Source organism: Taudactylus pleione, unplaced genomic scaffold, assembly GCF_031769625.1.
Source record: "Taudactylus pleione unplaced genomic scaffold, aTauple2 ptg001378l, whole genome shotgun sequence".
NCBI lineage: Eukaryota > Metazoa > Chordata > Amphibia > Anura > Myobatrachidae > Taudactylus > Taudactylus pleione.
In genome coordinates, this window is record NW_028285778.1 from 180,747 (window position 1) to 206,819 (window position 26,073).

The 26,073-nt window shown below is 45.2% G+C and overlaps 1 protein-coding gene across 1 annotated transcript in view; it reads right to left on the minus strand.

Moving 5' to 3' along the window:
• The window catches only part of LOC148442965 (uncharacterized), a 142,875-nt gene that overhangs the window by 60,241 nt on the left and 56,561 nt on the right, over positions 1-26,073 (minus strand). Inside the window, 4 exon segments of the mRNA XM_088463460.1 lie at positions 10-1,480; positions 5,604-6,240; positions 6,404-6,501; positions 14,558-14,668. Coding sequence (XP_088319586.1) covers positions 10-1,480; positions 5,604-6,240; positions 6,404-6,501; positions 14,558-14,668 — 2,317 coding nt within the window.

Here is a 26,073-nt window from a genome sequence, read left to right on the forward strand (position 1 = left end):
GAGAGTAGCTAATCTGTGTGACATCTTTTATGTGAAACAAGATCTGATTTCTGTGTAAAAGTTTTCCCACACTCAGAACATGGAAATGGCTTTTCCCCTGTGTGACTTCTCTCGTGTGTAACAAGATGTGATTTCTGTGTAAAACATTTCCCACACTCAGCACATGGAAATGGTTTCTCACCTATGTGATATCTCTGATGTATAACAAGATATGATTTCTGTGTAAAATATTTCCCACACTCAGAGCATGGAAATGGTTTCTCACCTGTGTGACTTCTCTGATGTGTAACAAGAACTGATTTCTGTGTAAAACATTTCCCACACTCAGAGCATGGAAATGGCCTCTCACCTGTGTGACTTCTCTGATGTATCACAAGATTTAATTTCTGTGTAAAACATTTCCCACACTCAGAACATGGAAATGGTTTCTCACCTGTGTGACCTCTCAGATGTCTACAAAGCTGTGATTTCTGTGTAAAACATTTCCCACACTCAGCACATGGAAATGGTTTCTCACCTATGTGATATCTCTGATGTATAACAAGATATGATTTCTGTGTAAAATATTTCCCACACTCAGAGCATGGAAATGGCCTCTCACCTGTGTGACTTCTCTGATGTGTAACAAGATGTAATTTCCGTGTAAACCATTTCCCACAATCAGAGCATGGAAATGGCCTCTCACCTGTGTGATGTTTCTGATGTGTAACAAGATTTGATTTATGTGTAAAACATTTCCCACACTCAGAGCATGAAAATGGTTTCTCATGTGTGTGACTTTTCTGATGTATAACAAGATGTGATTTCTTTGTAAAACATTTCCCACACTCAGAGCATGGAAATGGCCTCTCACCTGTGTGACTTCTCTGATGTATCACAAGATTTAATTTCTGTGTAAAACATTTCCCACACTCAGAACATGGAAATGGTTTCTCACCTGTGTGACCTCTCAGATGTCTACAAAGCTGTGATTTCTGTGTAAAACATTTCCCACACTCAGAACATGGAAATGGTTTCTCACCTGTGTGACTTCTCAGATGTATACGAAGCTGTGATTTCTGTGTAAAACATTTCCCACACTCAGAACATGGAAATGGTTTCTCACCTGTGTGACTTCTCAGATGTCTACAAAGCTGTGATTTCTGTGTAAAACATTTACCACACTCAGAACATGGAAATGGCCTTTCACATACTTTAGGTGGCTGATGGGTAATATGATTTGTGTTCTGTGTAAGACTTCTGGCTTCTATAGAAGAAAATATTTTATCTAGCCTAAGAGCTGTAATAGATGTACCAGGAGAACATTCCTCATTATACGCAGGATCAGGTGATACATCTGCACTGTGAGATACGGGATGTATAATTGGGGTAATGGGGTTTTCTCCCAGGGAATCTTGTTTGATGTAATTATCTTCTACTTCACAATCTGTAGATAAAACTATATTCTCCTTCAAAATATTCCTGCTATTACATCCATCTGCTGGGAATAAAATAAATATATGAATGTCCCCATAAATATAATTTTTCATAAAGACTATAATTAAAGGTCCTTAAATCACCATCAAATGGATAAACGAACAATGCTCTAAGGTACAATGTAAAACTCATCACCTGACATGTTACGCTGTTATGTATAGAGCAGAGATTACAGCTTTATTGTAATCATTTGTGCTGGTTACTCTGTAACATGAGAGTAACATGCAGTGATAACAGCACAGTGATAACATAAACCCCTCTGCATACTATCAGGGTTAGTGCTGGCATCTGACTGTGACATAACCCGGTCCCACCTAACTACGGTGTATACCCATTAACACAGGGCTCGACAAATCCTGTGGGCCAGGTCGTCATGGTGACCAGATTTTTCTGCCTGGCTGCCAGATTTTGCATGGAGGGCGGAAGCAGATCCTTGTCAGCCCCAGCGGAGATTAGTTTCTGTAGCATTGCAGCAGTCATTTCATACACAGGAGTGCATGTGCTGAGAGTTGCCTGCGGTGACTGCTGTGCCTGTTTGTCTTGGACTGCGCCGACTCCTCCTCTCCGTCCCAGCCTGTGGTGACGTCACATCACCACTTTGTCCCGGCTTGCATCCTAACTCCGGCTGCATAGAGCTCTCCGGTAAGAGGGTCTATGCATGGCCAGGGATTGCAGAGCAGCTTCAAAGAGATAGCGTTGTGACCACGAGGGGGAATGGAGGGCTGGATGGTTCCGGAGGGGTGGTTTGCCGGTGGGTACCCCATAGTTGTGTGGCCATTGCAGTTAATTTAAAGGGGGGGGGAAGGTTAGGTGCTCCTTATTGTGGCCGCGGGGAAGGTTTGTTTGCCCGGGGGTAGCTGCACAGCATTGTGGCTGCAGAAGGGTGGTTTTCCTGGGGTACCCCCTGTGTAGTGGGGGTTGGTTGCCCGGGGGAGTAGGTGCTCAGGAAGGTGGCCCCGGAGAGGGGGGTTGTAGTACTTTGTGGCTCCATTGTTTTATGTGCAAATGTGTTCTATTATTACTGGAGGAGGGGGGGGGGGATGGAGCAGATTAGCTGTGCAGAGAAGTGAGGAGGGCTCCATATTACTATATTCATTCAACTGCGGCCATTCTGTGGACTAGTATAGTGTGTATAACAGTTGGATAACACACAGAGCTGTGCTCCTCACTCCTATCATTTTTTTGGTAAGGACGGTGGTCTGGCTCCTACACTTTAGATCTTAGAAGAATATGACAAGCCCGGCATTACACTTATTTTATCAGCAAGTTACAAATCTGGACAGTGACTTTTAGGAGGATTATACTAACATTCCAATTCTTATTACTCACAGACATTGGGATTACTCTATATGATTGTGAGAGGAAGCGGTTAGCCCTACGTGGATATTGTTTTGATGTATAGTGATATATTTATTTATTAATTATTAACAGATTCTTATATAGCGCAGCATATACCATTGCGCTTTACAATTGGAAACATTTATAAAACAAAACAGAGTAATAACAGACAGACATAGAGGTCAGAGGGCCCTGCTTGCAAGTATATATATATATAAAATCAATTTATTATTGTAAAACATCTGTATTATGCTGGGACCCATGCAATATTTATTAGACAGCTTTTAATAAATTAGATATTCTTCTGAATTGCACCTGGGAATTATATTTATCACACAGACTGGTATAGCGCAGGTCATGTGATGTTTTTCTTTGGTTCATATTTATGAAACTGCAGAGTTTTTACTTTTGAACAGCTGCTTAGCCTGTACTAAGGGATTATTATTATTTATGTTAGCGATAATCAGCACCAACTGTTTATTCTCACATCCAATCTGGGGGACACTGGACCATATGACATACAGAAGCTGTCCCTAGGGGAGGGTACGCTCAGAAAATCCAAAACTAGCATCCTTGGATGCAAAAAGCCGGTCGCCCCTCACAGGCTGGAGGTCCCTGGATACAGGGAGAGACAGGAGGGCTGGGCTCCATAGACTGGTGTGTGACCTCCGGAGGTGACCAGGAACCAAGTGCTGTCCTGTCCCTGTGTCTGTCATTGGGAGTTTTATTTACACTCTGCTTCTATATTTCTAAACCGTACAGCCACCCCTTCAGGCTCCAGCCTCTGTACTCTGGGCCTGATTCAGACGCGCTCGCAAGCGGGTCGATGTTGGCCCAGTGCGCATGCGCACGACGGAGCCAGCTCTGTCGTGCGCATGCGCAAGACCCGGATAGCTCCGCGTGCTGTCGATGTTGAGTGACAGCACTCCCCCTATGGTGGGTGGGCCCGGGGGCGTGTCTGCCCAGACAGAGGCGATCCCATGGGAACGCCTACCGTCTGGGGCCGGCCCCACTGACATCACAAGTGATGTCAGTGGGAGTGCTCTCGGCTCTGATAGAGCCGAAAGCACTCCAGGGCTTGCGGCAACGAGACCCTACCACAAGGGTCTCGTCGCAAGCCCGATGGTCGCGATGGTCATCTTTTTGGCCGCTCGCTATAGCTGTGGGTGGTCACCCACAGCTATGCGAGCGGCCAGGAGGCCGCTCAAAAAAAACAGAGGGACGGCCCTGATTCAGAGCGAGCGCTCTATCAGAGTGTCCGGCTCTGAATGAGGGCCTCTGTGTCATCCAGTCCAAGCAGACCTAAGGCAGCAGCCAGTGGGAGGTGGTAACAGCGGAGGAAGGATGTAACAGGGGCCGAAGCTGCAGCAGCCAACAACAGAGAAGCTGGGCTCTTCAGCAGCAGGTTGCTGGCTCATGGCTCTGCCTTCTCCCAGTAGTACCATCCTCTTCTGCAGCTGACTCAATCTTACTCCTTCTCCCACTCTGTCTCCATCTGCTTCCCCTTCCCCCTTATCTCTACCACCTCCTACTGCTTCTTCCTTCCTTTTCCCAGCTTTCCTGGTGCCCCCCAAGGACTAGATCTAGGTTTAGATTCATGATAAACCAGCAGCAGTTGCATGGCATGGCTGGGGTGACCCACTACTACCACCAGCTCCAGAGCCCATCACCTCTTCCACATCTTATCTCCTCTGCCCTGAGTGGGCCAGGTATGGAAAGAAATGACAGCAGCCTCCCATAGGGAGTTTGGTAACCCCAAGGCCCTCCATTAGGAACAAGGAGAGTAACAACCACTGAGAACCATTATCTACTGTCCCCAGCAGGTAGTGGTGGATGTTATTTCTCCCATGAGAATGATCTCTGAAAATGTGTCTGACAAGTTTACAGTGTACACAAAGATTATACAGTCACTGCTGGGTACTGTCATTACATAGGACATTAGTGACCGGCCTTACTATAACTACAAACCATGGAAGGTAGGGAAGGAATAAAGTAACATAACATGAAGGCGCTCATAGTGTAGTAAATAAAACACGAAATGATAGCTGTAAAATATGTAGTGTATGGATATGCTTATCTGAGTAAGGTTCCACTCATGGGTAATGGAAATCAGGATAACGTCATCCACTTGGACACTTTTTGAACCACTTATAATGATGTCAAAATCTGGAATACAGCCCTGCACCAAGCACACAGAGAACTACTAAACGCGTCCACTACTAAACTCATCCACTGACTTATTTCGAGCCCTGATTCATCGCAGTGGGCAGAGTGTGTGTGAAAACCAGTCTACAGAAGTGTGGTGAGGATTCACATATTTCTACTTGATACATACTATGGGTTACAGTCCATATCCCAGCAGCCGCAATGCCGACACTGATATTACCGGAGCCGGAATACCGATGCCTATCACAATCCCAACATCCTGACCGCCAGAATACCGAAGGTAAGTAGCGGGGTGGGGGGGAGGGTTAGCTTACCGAACAACAAGTGTAGGTATGCTAGACGACTGCCGGCATCCCATACCGAGTCCTATACTAAGATCCGCCATTTGTTCTATTTTCTGGTATGAGTAAAATATTGCATCCATTAAAGACATTCAGTCACGGTCTGATTGCCTTTCCATGTCTCTCTTAAACTGTGGACGGATCTGCAGTAACCGCCTCTAATTAGATTTAGAAATTAACAAACTGCTCACTAACAGAGGAGGGTGTAGGATAAGAGATTGTTGTAGTGACTGAGCAAGGAGAATACATGACTCTTTTCTGTAATACATGTTTATTACTCACCTGTGCTGATATCTGTAGGGATTTCCTCCTCCTTACACTGCTGATCACCCCTCACATACGTCTCTTCATTTTCCTCTGTATCTTCTGCCTTTATATCAGTCACATACGTCTCTTCTTCTCCCTCTGTATCTTCTGCCTTCATATCAGTCACATACGTCTCTTCTTCTCCCTCTATATCTTCTGCCTTCATATAAGTCACATACGTCTCTTCTTCTCCCTCTGTATCTTCTGCCTTCATATAAGTCACATACGTCTCTTCTTCTCCCAATGTATCTTCTGCCTTCATAACAGACACATACGTCTCTTCTTCTCCCAATGTATCTTCTGCCTTCATAACAGTCACATATGTCTCTTCTTCTCCTTCTGTATCTTTTGCCTTCACATCAGTTACATACGTCTCTCCTTCTCCCTCTGTATCTTCTGCCTTCATATAAGTCACATACGTCTCTTCTTCTCCCAATGTATCTTCTGCCTTCATAACAGACACATACGTCTCTTCTTCTCCCAATGTATCTTCTGCCTTCATAACAGTCACATATGTCTCTTCTTCTCCTTCTGTATCTTTTGCCTTCACATCAGTTACATAAGTCTCTTCTCCCTCTATATCTTCTGCCTTAATATCAATCAGGTCTTCATCCTAAATTACCCACCAAACAAAATAATATATTAATAATGTCTGAGTAATTTATATCTAAGTAAAAATTATAATACTATAATATCAGCATGTAAAACAATCAATTAGATGCAGATTAATTATTTAATGCAGGTCAATTTCAATTTTCGGGAAGAGCCTTTATTACCTGATGCCCCTGTGCGATCCTGTGATTCTCCTTTGTACAATCCTGTGAATAAAGAGGACAGGGACATCTCTCTGGGGTATTTCTGTTACTGGATCCATCTGTAGGAGACACACAGTGACTGAATACATTGTATATAAGTGATGTGTGTACAGTAACCTAACCATATACACTGGATGGGGAAAGCTCTCTAGGTATAACTCCTTATGAGGCATTTACCAAGTATATAAGGAGGCATCTCATAAATGTTGCAACAAACAGGTTGGAACAATAAAAAATGTCAAAGCTCTTTATATCAGGGAATACATATCTATCATTAGTGTTTCATTTTAAGATATTTCCAAAATATATTGTCCATAGTATCTCTAAGGGTCCCCTCATCCCCAGCAGTGTGACGGGGCAGATTTGTGACACTACATCTAGGGTCCTCACATCCCCAGCAGAGTGACAGGGCAGATCTGTGACATTATGTCTATGGTCCTCACATCCCCAGCAGTGTGACAGGGCAGATCTGTGACACTACATCTAGGGTCCTCACATCCCCAGCAGAGTGACAGGGCAGATCTGTGACATTATGTCTATGGTCCTCACATCCCCAGCAGTGTGACAGGGCAGATCTGTGACACTACATCTAGGGTCCTCACATCCCCAGCAGAGTGACAGGGCAGATCTGTGACATTATGTCTATGGTCCTCACATCCCCAGCAGTGTGACAGGGCAGATCTGTGACACTACATCTAGGGTCCTCACATCCCCAGCAGTGTGACAGGGCAGAGCTGTGACACTACGTCTAGGGTCCTCACATCCCCAGCAGTGTGATAGGGCAGATCTGTGACACTACGTCTAGGGTCCTCACATCCCCAGCAGTGTGACGGGGCAGATCTGGGACACTATGTCTAGGGACCACACATCCCCAGCAGTGTGACAGGGCAGATCTGTGACACTACATCTAGGGTCCCCACATCGACAGCAGTGTGACAGGGCAGAGCTGTGACATTGTCTAGGGTCCTCACATCCCCAACAGTGTGACAGGGCAGACCTGTGACACTATGTCTAAGGTCCCCACATACCCAGCAGTGTGACAGGGCAGACCTGTGACATGTCTATGGTCCCAACATCCCTAGCAGTGTGACAGGTAGATCTGTGACAATGTCTAGGGTCCCCACATCCCCAGCAGTGTGAAAGGGCAGATCTGTGACACTATGTCTAGTGTGAGGACATGGGATGTGTGTTACAAATTTACTGGCAGCATCTCAGTCATTGCAGAGATCAATTTACTTTTTAGTCCTTTTGTGTCCCCCATCCGTCTCCTAGTGTATGTGTGATCATTCTCAGGACACACATTTCCATTAGCATGTCTATTATGTACTGTACTATAATAATGTAAGTAATTGTAATGTTTAATACTGGATAAGCCTTGATGTTAGCCTGGTCCATATGTCTGTGTTATTTGTAACCACTAGAGCAAGGTGACACCTTTCAGAACAAAAGACCCTCTAAGTTAATTCCCACCTCCCCAGGGGACGCTCAGGATTTACTCCTCCTTCCATTTGCCTGTTTTGTGTCTCACGTGAATCTGGTAGCCCGAACCGAACCATCCCAGCAGGTGTTCGTCAGGGAAGTAATATCCGGAGGAGGTAGGAGAAAATGACAGCATAAGGGACCCGCACCAATCAGGAGATGGTGCAACCCCCCCCCGGGTGGTCACAATATCGTGGGAAATTGGAAGATTTTAAAACATGTCACCAAAGGCAACTCCACATGTTAGTCGCTGACTTTGGCTAAGAGGTCTCGCTCTGCCAAGGTACTAGTGGAACGCATCACCAGTTCTGTGGATTTATACTTGGAAATTCTGCAAGGACCTATACGCTATTCATTGCTGTGTGTTCTGTGATTAGCTTCTACTGTATGGGGTCCTGGAAATGCTTGATTGTACCCAGGGACTATCACTGCTGTGTGATCTCTGATAGTTTCTACGTGTGGGGTCCTGGAAGCGATTGAGTGGACATACGCTATGCACTGCTGCGTGATCAGTGATAGTTTCTACTGTGGGGACTGAGGGTCTCTAGCTATTTCGTGGAATTGTTCTGGGACATTATACTCTACTGGGACTGCCTCTGTCTGGACTGCTACCTGTTTATTGCCCGTTCACTGGATTTACTGCTTGTCCTGACATATTATCTATTTCTGTGTGCTGTGGAAAAATAAACCATCACGTTGGTTTCATCTGCTCGGTGTCTGGGTGATTGAGAGAACCCCGTATCCTCACATCTAGGGTCACCACATCCCCAGCAGTGTGACAGGGCAGATATGTGATACTATGTCTAGGGTCCCCATATCCCCAGCAGTGTGACAGGACAGATATGTAATACGTCTAGGGTCCCCACATCCCCAGCAGTGTGACAGTACAGATCTGTGAGACTGAACGTCTAGGGTCCGCACATCCAGACATCAGAGAAAAATACCTAAGGAGCGTCCAGGAGAAATGCAAAACAAACAATAAGGTAACAGCAGCCCAGGTGCCAGCAAGTCTGGGGGTGACCACTAAAAATTTACTTCCAGAATTCTGCATGGAAACTACCACGCTCTCTGAATGTGGGCCCAGAGGCAGGGAGAAAAGATCCCCAGACAACAGCCTCCTTGGCCACCGAGTGTCATCTCCTTGGAGCTCCAAGAAAACAATCAGGTGGCTGTGCTGGCTAGCTCTCCCTGCATCTCCTCATGTCATTGCAGGAGGCTGCATGGGAGGCCACTCTGATTCCCTGGGAGGGGGAAGACCAGAGTCCCAAAAAGGGACCCAAATACCCCTGGACCACCAGGGAAGAGGTAAGTGCAATGATACTTTTAACCACTTGCCTGGCAGTTCTTTATCTGCTCTGGTTGTAAAATCTCAACCAGTCAGATAAACATGAGGGCAGATGCAGGAAGAGAATCCCGGTTCCTCTGCTTGCCTGCACCCTCTCCCTCTGTGTCTGCTGTGCTACCGATCACTGCTGATCGGTCAGCAAAGCAGGACCCCCCCCACCCAGCGGCTGCAAAGATTAGCAGCTGCTGGTAAAAAGTAAATTAACCTCACGCACCTAACGTACCTTGTGCCTCGATCCATTCTCAAATCGAGTGTCACAATGGTGGTTCTGATGTTCCTGTGTTTGAAATTTTTTTTTTTTTAAGATTTGTAATAAAAAAAAAAAAACAAAAAAAAAAAACGACAATTTTGGAGCGGTTTTTAGAGAAAAAAAAAAAAAGTTAAGTGGTTAAATATTACAATTGTATCAGAATTTCATACCAAACAAACCAGTGGTGGGGTATTGTGAGCGAGGCTCCAGGTCTATAGATCGTATCCCTGCATCTAGGACTAGAGTCCCGAACACAGTAACTCTCACAGCATCGCTGCAGCCGCCAGGCTTAATCCCCCTCCGCACTGAGGTACTGGGATGGCTCCTAAAAATGAGAGTTATGGTAAGAACTTACCTTTGTTAACTCTCTTTCTTCAAAGTCCATAGGGTCCACACACTCATAGAGGAGACGGGAAAACGGTGACCAGAAACAACCTATTTGAAGCCAGGTGCGTCAGGGCGGGTGCCCTGTGGATCCTATGGACTTTGAAGAAAGAGTTAAACGTAAGTTCTTACCATAACTCATTTTCTTCTTCAGGGTCCATAGGCTCCACAGGGAGACCTTGGGGATGTCCCAAAGCAATCCTTTTAAGGGTGGGGATGCTCCTGCGCTGAGAGGAGAATCCGGCGCCCAAAGGAAGCATCCTGAGAGGCAAAGGTATCAAAGGCATAGAACCTTAGAAAGGTCTGAACAGAAGACCACATGACCGCCTTACAAAGCTGAACAGCCGAGGCGCCACAGCGGAGCTGCCCACGAGGGACCCACAGACCGAGCAGAATGAGCAGTAACAGGGCGGGATAGGAAGGCCCTCCTGAGTGTAAGCCTCTGAGCCGTACGAAGCCATCTAGCCAATGTTTGTTTACTGGCTGGCCATCCCTTCTTGTGAAATCCATAGAGCATAAACAAGGAGTCCGATTTCCTAAGGGAACTGGTACGGTCCAGGTAAATCCTGAGGGCACGGACCACATCCAAAGAGGCCTCACCAACCGAGAGGTATAGAGATTTAAAGGCCGGGACTACAATTTCTTCATTAATGTGAAAACTAGAAACAACCTTAAAGAGGAAACCAGGGCGAGTCCGAAGCACAGCCCTGTCCCTGTAAAATATCAGAAATGGGGAGAGACAGGAGAGTGCCCCTAAATCTGACACCCTTCTGGCGGAAGCAATGGCCAGAAGGAATAGAGTCTTTGCTGTCAAACCTTGTGAGTTCCACTGAAGTCAGAGGTTCAAATGGAGAGCCCTAAGCACTATAGCCAAATCCCAAGGAGTCACTGGGTGGACAAAGGGAGGCTGAATCCGGAGGACACCCTGAAGGAAGGTGCAGATGTCTGGTAGAGGAGCAATCCTTAATTGAAACCACACCAAAAGAGCAGAGACATGCACTTTCAGGGAAACTAGGCAGAGCCCAAGATCCAATCCCGCTTGAAGAAAGGCCAGAATTCTGGAAATCCGAAACACCTGGGGATCGCAAACTCGGGGACGACACCATCAAAAATATGTATGCCACACTCTGTGGTAGATCAGAGCAGAGGCTGGCTTATGAGCTCTAAGCATAGTGTTAACTATAGAGCTGGAGAATTCTCTGGACCTTAGGAGGGATGTCTCAAGAGCCACGCCGTCAAACACAGACGACCCAGGTCCGGGTAAAGGCAAGGACCCGAGACAACAGGTCCGGACATTGAGGCAACAGTAACGGAGTGTCTATGGAGAGACTCTGAAGATCTGAGTACCAATGACGTCTGGGCCATGCTGGAGCCACCAGCAGGACATTGCCTCCGTCTTGTTTGAACTTCCTTAGAACTCAAGGAAGAAGGGAGACTTGAGGACACTGGTACGCAAAGTGGAAGGTCCACTTTACTGACAGAGCGTCTACCAAGATAGCCTCGGCATCTCTTGTTCTGGACCCGTACACAGGCAGCTTGTGATTGTGACGGGAAGGCATCAGGTCCTCCTCTGGGAGGTCCCACTTGTCTACTAGGAGTTGAAACACCTCTTGGTGAGGAGACCATTCCCCGAGGATGCACGTCATGATGGCTGAGGAAGTCTGCTTCCCAATTGAGAACTCCCAGTATGAACGCTGCCGATATGGCCGGGAGATGACCTTCTGCTCATGTCAGAATGCGTGACATCTCTGTCATTGCTGCCTCACTTCGAGTGCCTCCTTCAAGGTTGATGTAGGTGGTGGAGTTGTCGGACTGCACCTGCACGGGTTTCCCCTGCCAGATATGGCACAGTGCAACACACAAAAGTATGTGACAATTCTCACAAATACTTAGCTTTATATATGTGAGATATTAGAAACACCCTGACTACACTTGTAGGATAGGGCATGAATCAGAGAAAAGGTATATATATATATATATATATGCTGACAGTTTTGTGAAAAAAATAGACCACACCAGCATAAGTCACATACAATGTAGAAAGAAACCTGCACAATGGCACTATAATCAACACCGCAGACTCAGTGTGTTAGGCAATAGTGCTACATACGCTGACCCAAGGGCGAAGTATGTAGGGGGACTGGACCTCATGCTGTCCTGAGAGAGCTGTGACTAAATGGCCGCCGGAGACCTCAGAGGGGGCGTGGGCAGAGGAGAGCAGCTCAGCAAAGCCAGACCTCAGTGGAAAGCCGAGCTGAGGGGCTGTCTCCCCTGCCTGGTCATTAACCCTCGGGACGCTGGTTTTCCGCACCATAGTGTCCCTGGCGGTCCAGTGGAGCGTGATGGCTGGAGCCTGCGTCCACACCCAGGACTTCTGGTCTGTCCCCTGAAACCGGGACAATCTGTTCCGCTAGAGGAACCAGATCATCAGCCGGAACACCAGTCTTAAGGCCCTCAGCAAGCTGCATAGCCCAAGCTTCCACCGCCTTGTTGACCCAACAGCTGACTAAAGCGGGTTGAAGGGACACCCCCGCTACAGTGTACATAGACTTTAAGGTAGTTTCTAACTTCCTGTCAGAAGACTCCTTTAAAGAAACTGCTCCTGGAACAGGGAGCACCGTCTTTTTAGACAGACGTGACACTGAAGGGTCCACTGAAGGAGGTGTTTCGCATAATTTCCTTCTCTCTGCAGGAAAGGGATAGTAGGATAAAAGTTTATGCGAGATCTGCAACTTTTTATCTGGGTGTTTTCACACTGAGTTAAGGATCTCGTCCAATTCCTCAGACACTGGAAAGGAGGCTGCTAGTCTTTGTTTCTTATTAAAGATAGACGGCCTAACTTCCACAGGGTCCATGTCCTCAACATGTAACACCTGGCATATAGCTGCAATCAGCGCCTCTACACCCTGAGATAAAGGCTCCGCTTCCTCTGGCGCCTGTTCCTCTATAGGGTCCTGTAACTCCCCTTCCTCTGTATCAGGCATGCCGTCCTCTTCCGGATCATCCCACATAAGGGGATTCGGTATTAGTCTCCTAGCAGGGACACTAGAGGATTCTGCCACAGGAGGAACCTGGGCTGACATAACCCTTGTGAGCCCTTCTACAGACTTGGCTAAAGACCACGCCCAGTCTGGTTCAGAGAAGGCGGACCTCTCAAATTCAACCTCTCTCTCCCTGCGAGAAGCTTCAAGCTCAGCAGACATTTGAGACATGACTGATGTAATTTGATCAGCCCAAATAGGGTGTTGTGGGGATGCTGCAGTCTGTGTTTCTGAACCACACTTCTCACACAACAGGGAATTGGATGATAGTCCCTGTGTAAACTTCTCTGCACAATTCTTACGGGAGAAAGCTTTTTGTGCAGCCTTAGACCCCTTTGAAGTCATGATACCAATTCACTGTTCACACACACACACACACACACACACACACACAGAAAATGTAGTGATACACACAAACACAGACAGAGAGACTGTTTAGAAAGAAGAGATTAAGGGCATAGAGGGAGATTATGCTATTAACCCAGCCCAGCCAGCGCTGATGCAGAGACCAGCGCTGTGTAACACAATATACTGTGCTTTAAACGCTGTGTAAACACAGTCTGACCTGCTCTTCACAAGTCTAACCTCACCATGCAGTCACAATCTGGGCAGACAGGTCTCTCTTCTGCATTTGTCAGCAGCCTGTGTCTTCTAAAATGGCCACCAGCCTCTTTCTGGGAGCGCTGGGGCAGCTGGGAGGCAGGAGCAGAACTGTGTGTTAGGATCCACCCCCTGCATTCTGGCGCCTTTCAGCGCTGTATCAAGTTGCTGCTTTTTAATGCCCGCCTGTCATTTTTTCCTAGCCACCCTGCTACTCAGAGTGCCAGGAGTCACTAACCTGCTTGCGGCGGGCTGAGCTAATGGGGGACCGCGATGAGCGCTGCACGCAGCTTGTCTAGGTAACACCCAGAGACAGTGGTCTCTGTATCTGAAGACTCCAACGCACGCCACAAGCAGCGGCGGCGAGGTCTCCCCGGCAGCTCCAATGAAGCAGACAGGCAGGGAGCTGCCTGTCTGATCCTCTTGCTGATCGAGGATCCTTGATTTTTAGCAGAGAGCTCTTTGTATGTGACCAGCTCTCTTGACACAAAATTAAGACTGACCTGTAGGGGGGTATAGTGAGGGAGGAGCAAGCTACTATTCATATTTATTAAAGTGCCAGCTCTCAGTTATCCCACATCTATACCCCACTGTACTTAGACTCCAGTGTCCCCTAGTGGATGAAGGAGAAATAGGGGCTGATGTGTCCTAATGTATGAGATACACCAGAGAGTGTGAGGAGGAGACTGGTCAGACCTCTGGGCTGGTAACACACAGTGACATGATGTGAGTGGGAGAGCAGGAGTATAATAGGGGCTGATGGCTCCTTATGTATGAGATACACCAGATAGTGTGGGGAGGGGACTGGTCAGATCTCTGGGCTGGTAACACACAGTGGCATTGTGAGGAGGAGAGCAGGAATATAATAGGGGCCGATGGCTCCTGACTCCCCAACTGGGCAGATATATTTCCCTCATTAGTTTGTACTGACAGTGGAGGGTGCAGGATAAGAGATTGTTGTAGTGACTGCACAAAGGGAAAATATGACTCTTCAGTAATAAGTGTTTGTTATTTACCTGCACTGACACATGTAGTGATTTCCTCTTCTTTAAACTGCTGACTACCAATCATATATGCCTCCTCTTCTCCCTCTATATCTTTTGCCTTTAGATCAGTCATTTCTTTACCTTAAAAAACACACAAAACAAAAAAATAACACGTAAATACCAATAAATGATACAATACATAAGTAAAACAGAAGAATATCAGTGTGGAAGACTAACTACAGCTTCTCTAATGACCATATCTATATAATAAGTGAGAAAGTGTGTTTTTGTCGGTTTGTCCTTTATAGACGGCCAGAGTTTTATACCTAGCTCCACTAAATTAAGCATTTTGGTGTAGTTTGAACAGGATTAAGTTTCTGGATAAGTCTGAAGGTCGTGAGGGCCTTGGAGACCTAACATGGTGCCTACCAAGTAGGCCGTGGAGTCTCTGATTTGAAATTTTAGTTTAAGCAAGTTCGCTCTGGATGGCTTCCAGTGCCTAAAACAGCACTGATCTCAAGGTACAGGCTGATATGTACCAGAGGGGGGCAGGCAGAGCTCCAACGGGAGAGCAGTGAGTCAGAAGATCAACTGTCACACTACACTGACAGTTACTAATATACTCCAACTGTCACACTGCACTGACTGTTACTAATTACCTTCAACTGTCACACTGAATCATCACTGACATTTACTGGTTTCCTGCGTCACACTGCACCACCAGTTACTGATTTCCTCCAACTGTCACACTGCACCTACACTGACCGTTACTAATAACCTCCAACTGTCACAATGTACCTGCACTGACCGTTACTAATGTCGAAGTCAAATAATTGGTTGTGATCATTTGCAAATTATTATCGGACGATCTCATCGTCGAGGGTCTGTTGGAGAGCGAATCGGACGATGCTTTGCGACTGCGCAGTCCAATGCGCACAATTGCATTCCCCACATCAAAATACATAAACACCGGCAGCGCACGTTTCCGCCGTACATGACCCCTACACACTGTGCACTCCTTGCGCTGTGTGTAGAAGCACAACACATACATATAATTGTAAATAAACACACATTGATAATGGTATATACATTAATTTAAGTACATGTGGACGCACGTGGGCTTACTGAGGTATATACACCTTGATGAACATTTCCTTAGTTTAAAATACAGACGCACATTAGCGACCACAAACATATATACATATTTGCACACATAAAAGGTTCCTGCACAATAAGGTTCATATTAAAGATATTGGTTATGATATGAAATGCATGTATTTGATATTATTGGTATAGAACACTGTGGACATGTCATGTTTAGTATCAATCTGATGCCCTGTTTGTCTGCAGGCTTCCGGTTCTAACAATGTGGAAGTCGCATCTTGTGTTCTCGAATTATGGATCATAGAGAGATTATGGTTAGATATTGAAATGTTCTATGTAGTGTCTTAGCTATTTTATACCAGTTTTCTGGCGGGAAGACTACACAAAGGAACTGCAAGATCAAGCCATACCTCTAATGACACCATATGAACTGTCCAATAAAATGATTAATCTGGAACAAGAACCAATGAAACAGTGTTTGTCTGTTCCCATTGTGTTGCCACTTCTTGTAAGAGTATATATAATTGCACCCATGGGCTAGTCCTCAGTCGTTACCCATTTAATGACTGCAGACATCAGGACTGATCGGCTGGTGACCTGGATCCAGGGCGCATGCGTATGTATTTGGCTGTACCTTGTATTATAATTATTTGCGCTCATTGTCTGGATCAAAGCGCGTATTTTTTCTTTTGTTGAATAATATAATTTTATGTGCTTTGGAACCACACATTGGGCTGGACAGCAATTATTTAGCGACTTCCAGGGGGATTAGGGTTAGGCACCCTAAAGGAGGATTAGGGGGTTAGTTTAGTATAGTAGATACTTACCTAGGGACGATCGGGATTTCCAGAGCTGTCGGTCATCTGCTGCCGGGCTCTGCTCTTTTGTCGGGCTGCTGCTGCTGGGAATCGAACTCCCGGCCATGTGGCAGCCGGGATTTCATACCCATTCCGTTGAGCATTGTGATTGAACCGCACGGTTAGGGCAAGCCCTGATTGTGAATTGAGTTGTGGTGGGGGAAATCACTGAAAATGGGTAAGGGTTATTGGAACCCTTAAATGCTAGCAGTGCAAAGTACTCGAAAAGGGATTTGTTGTGGGGTACTGTGTGTTCCCACTGTCTAGGGGTACTGTGTGTTCCCTAATGGATATGACTAGTGTGTGTTACCTATCCAGAAGGCAGGATAGTTGCATAGGCATAAGTTTTGCTCCTCGTTGTGCATGCTGTCCATTACGCTTAGCGGGCTGGTTGTGCACAGCGGGAAGGAGTGCGTGAACGTTAGCTCTTGAATCGTTCACCGGTCCACGTTACCTAAGCTGTGTTAGAGGTTTCCCCAGATGGGCACTAAGCAGTCCTTGGGGATGGTCGACGATGCGCTGCTTTTGGAAGGGCCGACAGGTTAGGCACGGCATATAATGTATACAAAGTACGGTGCGTATGCAACTGCGTACTGTGATGTATGGATTAAGATGACGAGAAAGTGTGGCAAACCTTTTGATGTGGAGATATTGAACAATGTTAGGGATAGCATCTGTGTGGTGAAATCCATGAAGAAAAGCATAAAGTATAATGATTGCTTGAAGTTGTGGCAGCAGGAGGGAAATACGTGGCTTAGTGGTGCGCAAACTAGCGTAGCGTGCACATGCAGGGGATCGCGCACGCACGGCAAGGTAGCCATCAGCCCCTATTAACAGCGTTGTGTGTGTGACGCAAGGGAGCGTGCACGTACAGCAAGGTAGCGTTGCCGAAGGTAATGTTAGTAGCGCATGCGCACCTCCTCCGTCCTATGCGGATGAAGGTACAGCTAATCTCAAAAATCATAAAAATTTAATAAGTAACTTGTACCCAATCCTGAGTAACTATAAGGAAAATGTTTATAATGCAGATGATGAACCTGTTGTTATGTCCGCCATTTCCCATGCTACCCAGATGTTAAATTTTACACCATCACAAGAACAGGTAGTGGCTCCACCAGTGCCGGAGGTATTGGTGGCTTCACCAATGCCTGCAGCAGGGGTGGCCCCATCAGTGGTAGTACAGGAAGTATTAACACTCGCTGTAACAGTAGCGGAAGTTGTTAATACTATACGTAGCAGTAGTAGGCTGAACCCCCCATCAGGTAGCAAGGCCAAAGGTAACTATGTGGTAGGGATCCATCCCGTCTGGAAAATAACGGTTCCCAATGGGAATCTGGACGCGAATGGTGTAGTGGCCACAAGGGATGTAGCAATGCATTGTCCATGGACGAGAGCGGAGTTACATTCCATAATGACAGATTTCCCAGACCCAAGAAAAGATTTAGCTAAATGCCAGAAATTTATAAATAATTTAGGTAATGCTCATGAGCCAACCAACAAGGTTTGGCGAGTGGTATTACGGGCCTGTCTTCCACACAATACCGACGTGAAAAAGTTTAATCACAGCCTGTGTATTGGATGGAGGTGATACCTTAACTGAAGTAATCAGGATAACATAACCCGCATAATCATCCAATTGGACGTATATATTCCAGTAGTAGTTAACTGGAGTAAAATTTTTACAATTAAACAGGATGAGAGTGAATCTGCAGAAGATTATTTCTCCAGAGGGCTGCAGACTATTACACAGTACAAAGGGATAGAGAACATAAAAGACAACACACACTACAGAGAAATGGTCATCACGGTACTTATGGATGGTCTAAAAGACAATCTAAAGACCAGGGTTCAGACCTCAACTCCTGGGTGGAGGGGAATTACGGTAGACACCCTCAGGGAAACTGCAATTGAACATGATAAAAATATCCTCAGGAAGCAGGAAACCCAGAGTGAGAAGCTAATGGCTGTTAGCATTCAAGCTCTTGAAACAATACACCCACAGCCACCAGACACTTATCCACCTGCGCAGCAACAAGTCCTCAATACATATCAACCTGCGCAGTCACAAATTACACAGCCTTACCACACATTGCGGCAACAAAACACATACCTTGCCTCAGAACACATACCACACACAGTCACAACCCCCATATCTACATCCTCAACCTCTTTCTTCCAACACTCCCCAAACCACATTACAACAACCTCTCAGACCATACCAACCACGAAGGTGTTATAACTGCAACCAGAGGGGACACCTAATTAGGGACTGTAAAATAAGGAAACAGGGACCACTCAACCCGGGAGCTCCAAAACATCCCCAGAATGCAGGAAATTTCCAGCAATCACCTGCTCGCATAGTGGCAGTAAATGCCTTATTGGAGCAGGATAGTCAGCTCTAGGGGTCAGGTCACACCTGTAGTCTACAGCCTGTCAGGTTAACTAGGAGTACTAGGGAAGAACCTATAATGATGGTTGAGGTAGCTGGTACTAAACATTCTTTTCTTGTAGACACAGGGGTGACCAGATCAGTGTTATTTTTCCATCCAATTTACAGGTGACCAGCAAGACAGTACCAGCAATGGGTGTAACGGGTAAAGTGCAGCATTATCTTTAACAGAATCTGCAGAGGTTACGATCGGTCCTCTACACACCAGGCATTCTTTCCTCCTGGCAGCAGCTGCCCCTACTACCCTACTGGGAAGAGATTTGTTATGTAAAATGGGACGTGTCATTTATTGTACCCCTGATGGTATATTTCTAGATATCCCAGAGAAAGTTGCGCATGAGGTAAGGGATATATTAGACACTCCACAAAGGCTAATGTTTCACTCTAAGATTACAGATAAAACTCCAGCTCAGGTAAAGCAGATGTTAGCACAAATACCGGGTTCTTTCTTGACCAAAGATGGACAGGACACTGGATTAATGGTAAATGTAGCTCCCGTAATGGTAATTCTAAAAAGTGGTAGGCAAGCTCCAAAAATTCCCCAGTACCCGTTGAAACCAGAAGTAGAGCTAGAAGTGTATCCTGTAATTAAGAGATTGCTCCAACAGGAAATTTTAATCTGTACAGCTAGTGTAGCCAATAGCCTCATCTTTCCTGTGAAGAGTGGTGGGAGAGGTTATAGGCTAGTACAGGACCTTAGAGGGGTTAATAAGGTAGTAGAGAGCCAATTCATTCTCATGCAGATCCCACCAAATGCAACCCATTTTACTGTCATTGACCTCTGTTCTGCCTTCTTCTCTGTCCCTCTTCATCCTGACGTCCATTATTTATTCACTTTCACATACAGGGGGGTACAATACACATGGACACGATTGGCCCAGGGCTTCATAGACAGCCCCAGTACCTTCTCTCAGGCCTTACACGACAGTTTACAATCTTTTCTAACTGCCAGTGGATCTGTTCTAATACAATATGTAGACGATTTGTTGTTATGCTCTGATTCGTTTATGTCATGTTTAAATGATGCTAAACTTTTGTTGCTTCATCTGTCGCAAACAGGGCACAAGGTTGCAAAGGACAAATTACAGCCATGTCAGACTAAGGTTAAATACTTGGGACACTGTCTAACCCAGGGACTACGACACTTGACGACTGACAGAATCCAGGCCATACAGACCATGATACTGCCGCAAAACCAACAGCAAATCCGTACCTTCTCGGGCATGTGTGGATACTGCAGAACCTGGAATTGTTGTCATCCTCAAAACCCGATCGTGTTACTCACAGAGGAAACAGAGCAGGCCTTCCTTAATCTTAAAGATAGTCTGACAAAAGCACCCGCCTTGGGAATACTAGATTATGAAAAACCCTTTGAGTTATATTGTACGGAAGCTGAGGGCTGTGCAGCAGGTGTCCTCACATAAAGACATGGTGACGCTAGCAGACCTGTAGCATACTACAGTGCCCAATTGGACACTGTGGCAAGATCACTCCCAACCTGTTTAAGATCTGTAGCAGCAACTGCTCTACTGGTAGATAAGACTGAGGATGTGATATTAGGTCATGACATGATTGTTTATACACCACATGCTGTATCTGCTCTGCTGAATTCTGCCCAAACCAGACATGTTTCCTCAGCTAGGTTCACAAAATGGGAACTAGCCCTGATAGCACCTGCAAACATCACCATAAAGCAGTGCAATTCGTTAAATCCAGCAACGTACTTACCTTATGTGTCTCGAAATACACAAAGGGTGGAAGGTGAGTCTCTGGTCGAAGGTGAGTTTTGCAGGTATATGGACACACATGATTGTATGGAGTATTTTAATCAGACTTTTACTGCAAGACCTGATATACAAGTGATACACCATTAGAAAATGCAGAGGTGACGTTTTATACGGATGGGAGTTGTCATAGACAAACAGACACAGGTGAATTAAGTACAGGTTATGCTGTTGAAAACAACGAGGATACGTATAGGCCAAACCCCTTGGTCCACATCATTCAGCACAGGTGGCTGAGCTGGTGGCATTGAGGAGAGAGTGTGAGCTGGCAGAAGGTAAGTCAGCTAACATCTACACTGACTCCAGGTACACCTTAGGGGTAGTGCACGATTTCGGGGCCCTATGGCGTCTTAGAAATTTTATGACAGCAGCGGGTACACCAGTAGCACACTCATATCACATAAAAGGACTGTTGACAGCAATTCAAAAACCAAAGGCAGTAGCCGTCATTAAGTGTAAAGCCCACACGTGCGAGGAAGATCCAGTGTCACTGGGCAATAACAGGGCAGACGAAGCTGCCAAATGGGCAGCAGGTTTAAGAGTAAACATGCCAGTTAATCAAATGATGGTTTTTCAAACAATTGACTCGCAAAAATTAATTGAGATGCAAAAATTGTGTTCCATTCAGGAAAAGGTAGTCTGGAGATCAAAGGGATGTATCCAGGAGTCCTCCGGACTCTGGAGAGATGGACAAGGTAGACCTGTTGCTCCCAAGGCATATTACCCAAGCTTGGCTGAGGCAGCGCACGGTCTGACTCACCTGGGTAAAAGAGGTATTTACAGGCTAGTCAAAGCATATTGGTGTGCACCAGGTTTCTCTTCTCAAGCTGGAAAGATAGCAATGTCTTGTCTGACTTGCTTGAGGAAGAATGTCGGAAAGCCAATACCCTCTGAGCAATCCCACATCCCTCCGACAGACGGACCTTTTCAGCTAATAGAAATTGATTTCATCCAATTACCACCTTGCAGGAATCTGAAGTACGTATTAGTTTATATTGATGTATTTTCTAATTGGGTAGAGGCATATCCAGCTGCCACTAATACTGCTGTGTTTACTGCTAAAAAGGTTGTTCAGGAGTTTGTATGCAGATACGGTATCCCTAGGATCATTGAAAGTGATAGGAGTACTCTTTTCACAGGTGATGTCTTCCAGAACATGTGTAAGTTAATGGGTATTAATAGTAGGCTTCACACCCCGTATCGACCACAAGCCAGTGCCAAGGTGGAGAGGGTAAACGGCACGATTAAAAATAAATTGAGTAAAATCATGGCTGAGACGGGACTAGGATGGCCAGAAGCCTTACCGCTAGTCCTCCATAGCATCAGAACCACTCCTAGACCTCCTCTTAATCTGTCCCCCTTTGAGATATTATTAAATGTGGTTGTTTCCCAAACAATAAGTCCACAGGATGATTTAAAAATAATGAGGTTACGGTGAACTACCTTATAAAAATGAGTCAGCAGCTGAAGCAGAAATGCCAGAAACTATCATGACGTTAAACCTGGAGAATTTGTTATGATTCGAAATTTCTTACATTCAGGTTGTTTGAGTGATCGGTGGGAAGGTCCGTATCAAGTGTTACAGACAAGTACAACATCGTTGAAAGTAGCAGAGAGATACCTGGGTCCATTCCACTCACTGCAGAAAGGGCAAGCACCTGGAGATACAAGGCGGAGTCGATACAGATAACGTGGACCTGTCGATTGCGAGCCTGTTCCGGGAGAGTTAGGGGCTGCAGTGGAGCACCTGAGCTATAGAAATTTGCAGCCCAATTTTCCAACAATGGAAATGTGGGTTGGGTTGGAGTTTCTGTTCCCTTCCAGGGTTCTCTTCATCTAGTTTGTTTCGGGATTTCCTGTTCCTGTGGCGGAGGGCAGATTGCGGAGTGAGAGGTCCAGGGTGATGTCGATGGCATGGAGTCGGGAGAATGAGCAATACATTCACAAGGGTGGTACCTGACCGAACTTAGTACAGTAATTGCTAAAAGATCCGTTATCCTATAAGGTCGGAGACAGTGTGAAGGGTTATTGTCTGAGGAATACTGTATTTGTGAGTATTGTGGGTCCTTAATCAATGAGAGATGCATCCAACGGTGTCAGACCAAGTATAACCAGTATTGGGGTGGGCACCCTTTAGAGGATTATCATGCATTGGTGGGCAAAGTCTTAAACCAGACTGAATGTTGGGTGTGCTCTCACGTGCCTCAGGGACAACATAATGTAGGGCTAGTACCATTCCTGTTAAATGTCTCCGAGGTCCTTGGATTACATAAGGGGAAGACGCTGGACGGGAAATATATTATGTCCAAGCCTCCAAATTTCAAGCTCCACCAGTACCAGGTGGATAGATCCCAGTTATGTTTGAACATCACCAATTCCAATAAACCAGGAAATTGGGAGGTGTCCGGGAACAATCAGACAATGACCTTTTCACACAGAGCTGATAATGAACCAGTAGATGGTGAACTTATACGCAATATTACCAGTGGGAGATACTTCCGGTATAGGTATACACTTAGTTCCACCAAGGTAATGGTTGGCAGAGTACCAGAAGGGTACTGTGTAGTTATTGTACAACCCAAGACGTGTACCAGTCAGTTGGGAGAGTCTGGGGTTGGATCCTTTGTCAGAGAAATGTGTCCGATGATAATGATGAATTCTATTCCTTATGTATTACTAGACGACGTGTATTTTATATGTGGTAGGAAAGCATATAGGTGGCTCTCTCCAAATTCTGAATGTTTATGCTACTTGGGAAGGGTACTCCCAGAGGTTATGACCCTTACACATGGTGAAATGCTTGGTATCCATAAAGACACACCATCCCCATATCTTCATACGCATTATGAACACCGTGACAAAAGAAACATGATACCTGGTGAAATACATACAGCTACACAGTTGATAAGCGAAACAACTGGTTTCCAAATTTTGGTAGCACTAGATCCCATCAGGATCGCTCGGGGTACTTAAAAATTTCAGATACATCCAAGATCTTGCTAAATTAATAGATATCACCGAGATGTATGATGACACGTTCAGGTATACAGGTAAAGAGTTACAGGCTTATAAGAAAGAACTTGTGCAACATAGACTAGTGTTAAATTATTTAACTGCTGTTACAGGAGGGTACTGTGTGACTTTGGCCACCTAATTTGGTGTCAAGTGCTGCACGTACATCACAAAGAACACTAGTGACCATAAGATGGATAAAATTCTGCAGCTGAAATGGGAATTTCTAAAGAACCATAATGCTTCACTGGCTGAAGTAGAGGAAAAGGTAGAGGAGTGGTTCTCATGGCTGAACCCTATGAAATGGTTCTCCGGTCTAGGAGAGTGGGTCCAGGAACTGGTTGCGACTGTGGGAAAGCTCTTGATCCTCATACTTATTGTCATCTTAGTAATTGGCTTATGTATCCGGTGTGTTCCTAATGTATTGAAGTGTGAAAAATGTACAAGGGCAAACAGAGATTATGATGGTGGTAAGCAATGATATTATGGATACAAAGGTCAAGGTAGAACTGCATTACAAACCTGAAGTAGAGTGTACCATCAGATAATGGAATATAGAATTGTGTGGTAGTGCATAGATGTATTATTAAACATCCTAGATAATGTAGTCTCAAGTCCCCAAAACTTCCTTTATAGGTTCGATGAGATCCCACATCCCACCAATGATCCCTATAGATCCGCAGATGGCGTATAAGGGTTGTTCAACCTTCTTGAAATGCATTAACGGTTCAGTGACCTACTTGTGTCGCACCGATTATAACCTTGAATAATACATTATTATGCATGACTACTAATGGTTAAGATCAAAGTGTGATAGCATATTGTTTGCTATCAAAGGGTGGACTGTCGAAGTCAAATAATTGGTTGTGATCGTTTGCAAATTATTATCTGACAATCTCATCATAGAGGGTGTGTTGGAGAGCGAATTGGACGATGCTCTGCGATTGCGCAGTCAAATGCGCACAATTGCGTTCCCCACACCAAAATACATAAACACATACAGCGCATGTTTGCGCCATACATGACCCCTACACACTGTGCACCCTTTGCGCTTTGTGTAGAAGCACAACACATACTCACATATAATTGTAAATAAACACACATTGATAATGGTATATACATTAATTTAAGTACACGTGGACGAGCGTGGGCTTACTGAGGTATATACACCTTGATGAACATTTCCTTAGTTTAAAATACAGACGCACATTAGCGACCTCAAACATATATACATATTTGCACACATAAAAGGTACCTGCACAATATGGTTCATATTAAAGATATTGGTTATATGAAATGCATGTATTTGATATTAAAGGTATAGAACACTGTGGACATGTCATGTTTAGTATCAATCTGATGCCCTGTTTGTTTGCAGGCTTCCGGTTCTAACAATGAGGAAGTTGCATCTTGTGTTCTCGATTTATGGATCATAGAGTAATTATGGTTAGATATTGAAATGTTGTATGTAGTGTCTTAGCTAGTTTATACCAGTTCTCTGGCGGGAAGAATACACAAAGGAACAGCTGCAAGATCAAGCCATACCCCTAATGACACCATATGAACTGTCCAATAAGAAGATCAATCTGGAACAAGAGCCAATGAAACAGTGAAAACAAATAATGCTGTGGACAATGGCGCAACCTTCTAAAATAACAGGACCAGATAAGGTGAGAAGTGATCTATGGTATAATTAGCAAGTTCACTAAAAAAATGGAAAAAAATGTCCTTCTTCAGTTTTCAAACAACACCAAATCCAACTGGTAAATCCCTCGTAGGTCACATGTAAAAAAGAGAGAAAAATCGCAATATAGCGTAGTACAATTTAATCACATAAAAAAATCACATATCAAAAACATAAATCCTTCACCAACATATGGGAAGCGTACCAGAGATGGCAGTGTATAATGCACACCTATTCACATATGAATAAATCAATCCCAAAATTTCCCGGGAAGAACCTGGAATTGCGGCTCCTAGGTGTGTATCTCGCCAAGATGGAAGTCCTCTGGTGATGGATCCCTGTCACCAACGCGTTTCAACTCCTTGTTGGAGTCTTTTTCAAGGTGTGTTTGGTTGGTGCTCAAACAGTCTTTAAATACCCCTCACATGCCTTTGTGCCTCTCCATGGTTTCCTATTATATTCATCCCTTCTTCATTTGGCTGTATTACTCAGAGGTTTTTTGCTGTAGCCACCTGGTTCGGTAGAAGTGGGCAGGGAGATATTGTTGTACTTATTCAAATCTTTTTCCACTCATATTGAATAAACCTTTCCAGGCAATTTTGGCAAACACAGCTATGACGGTGATGTTCACTTGAAAGGCAAATGATTGTAGCCAA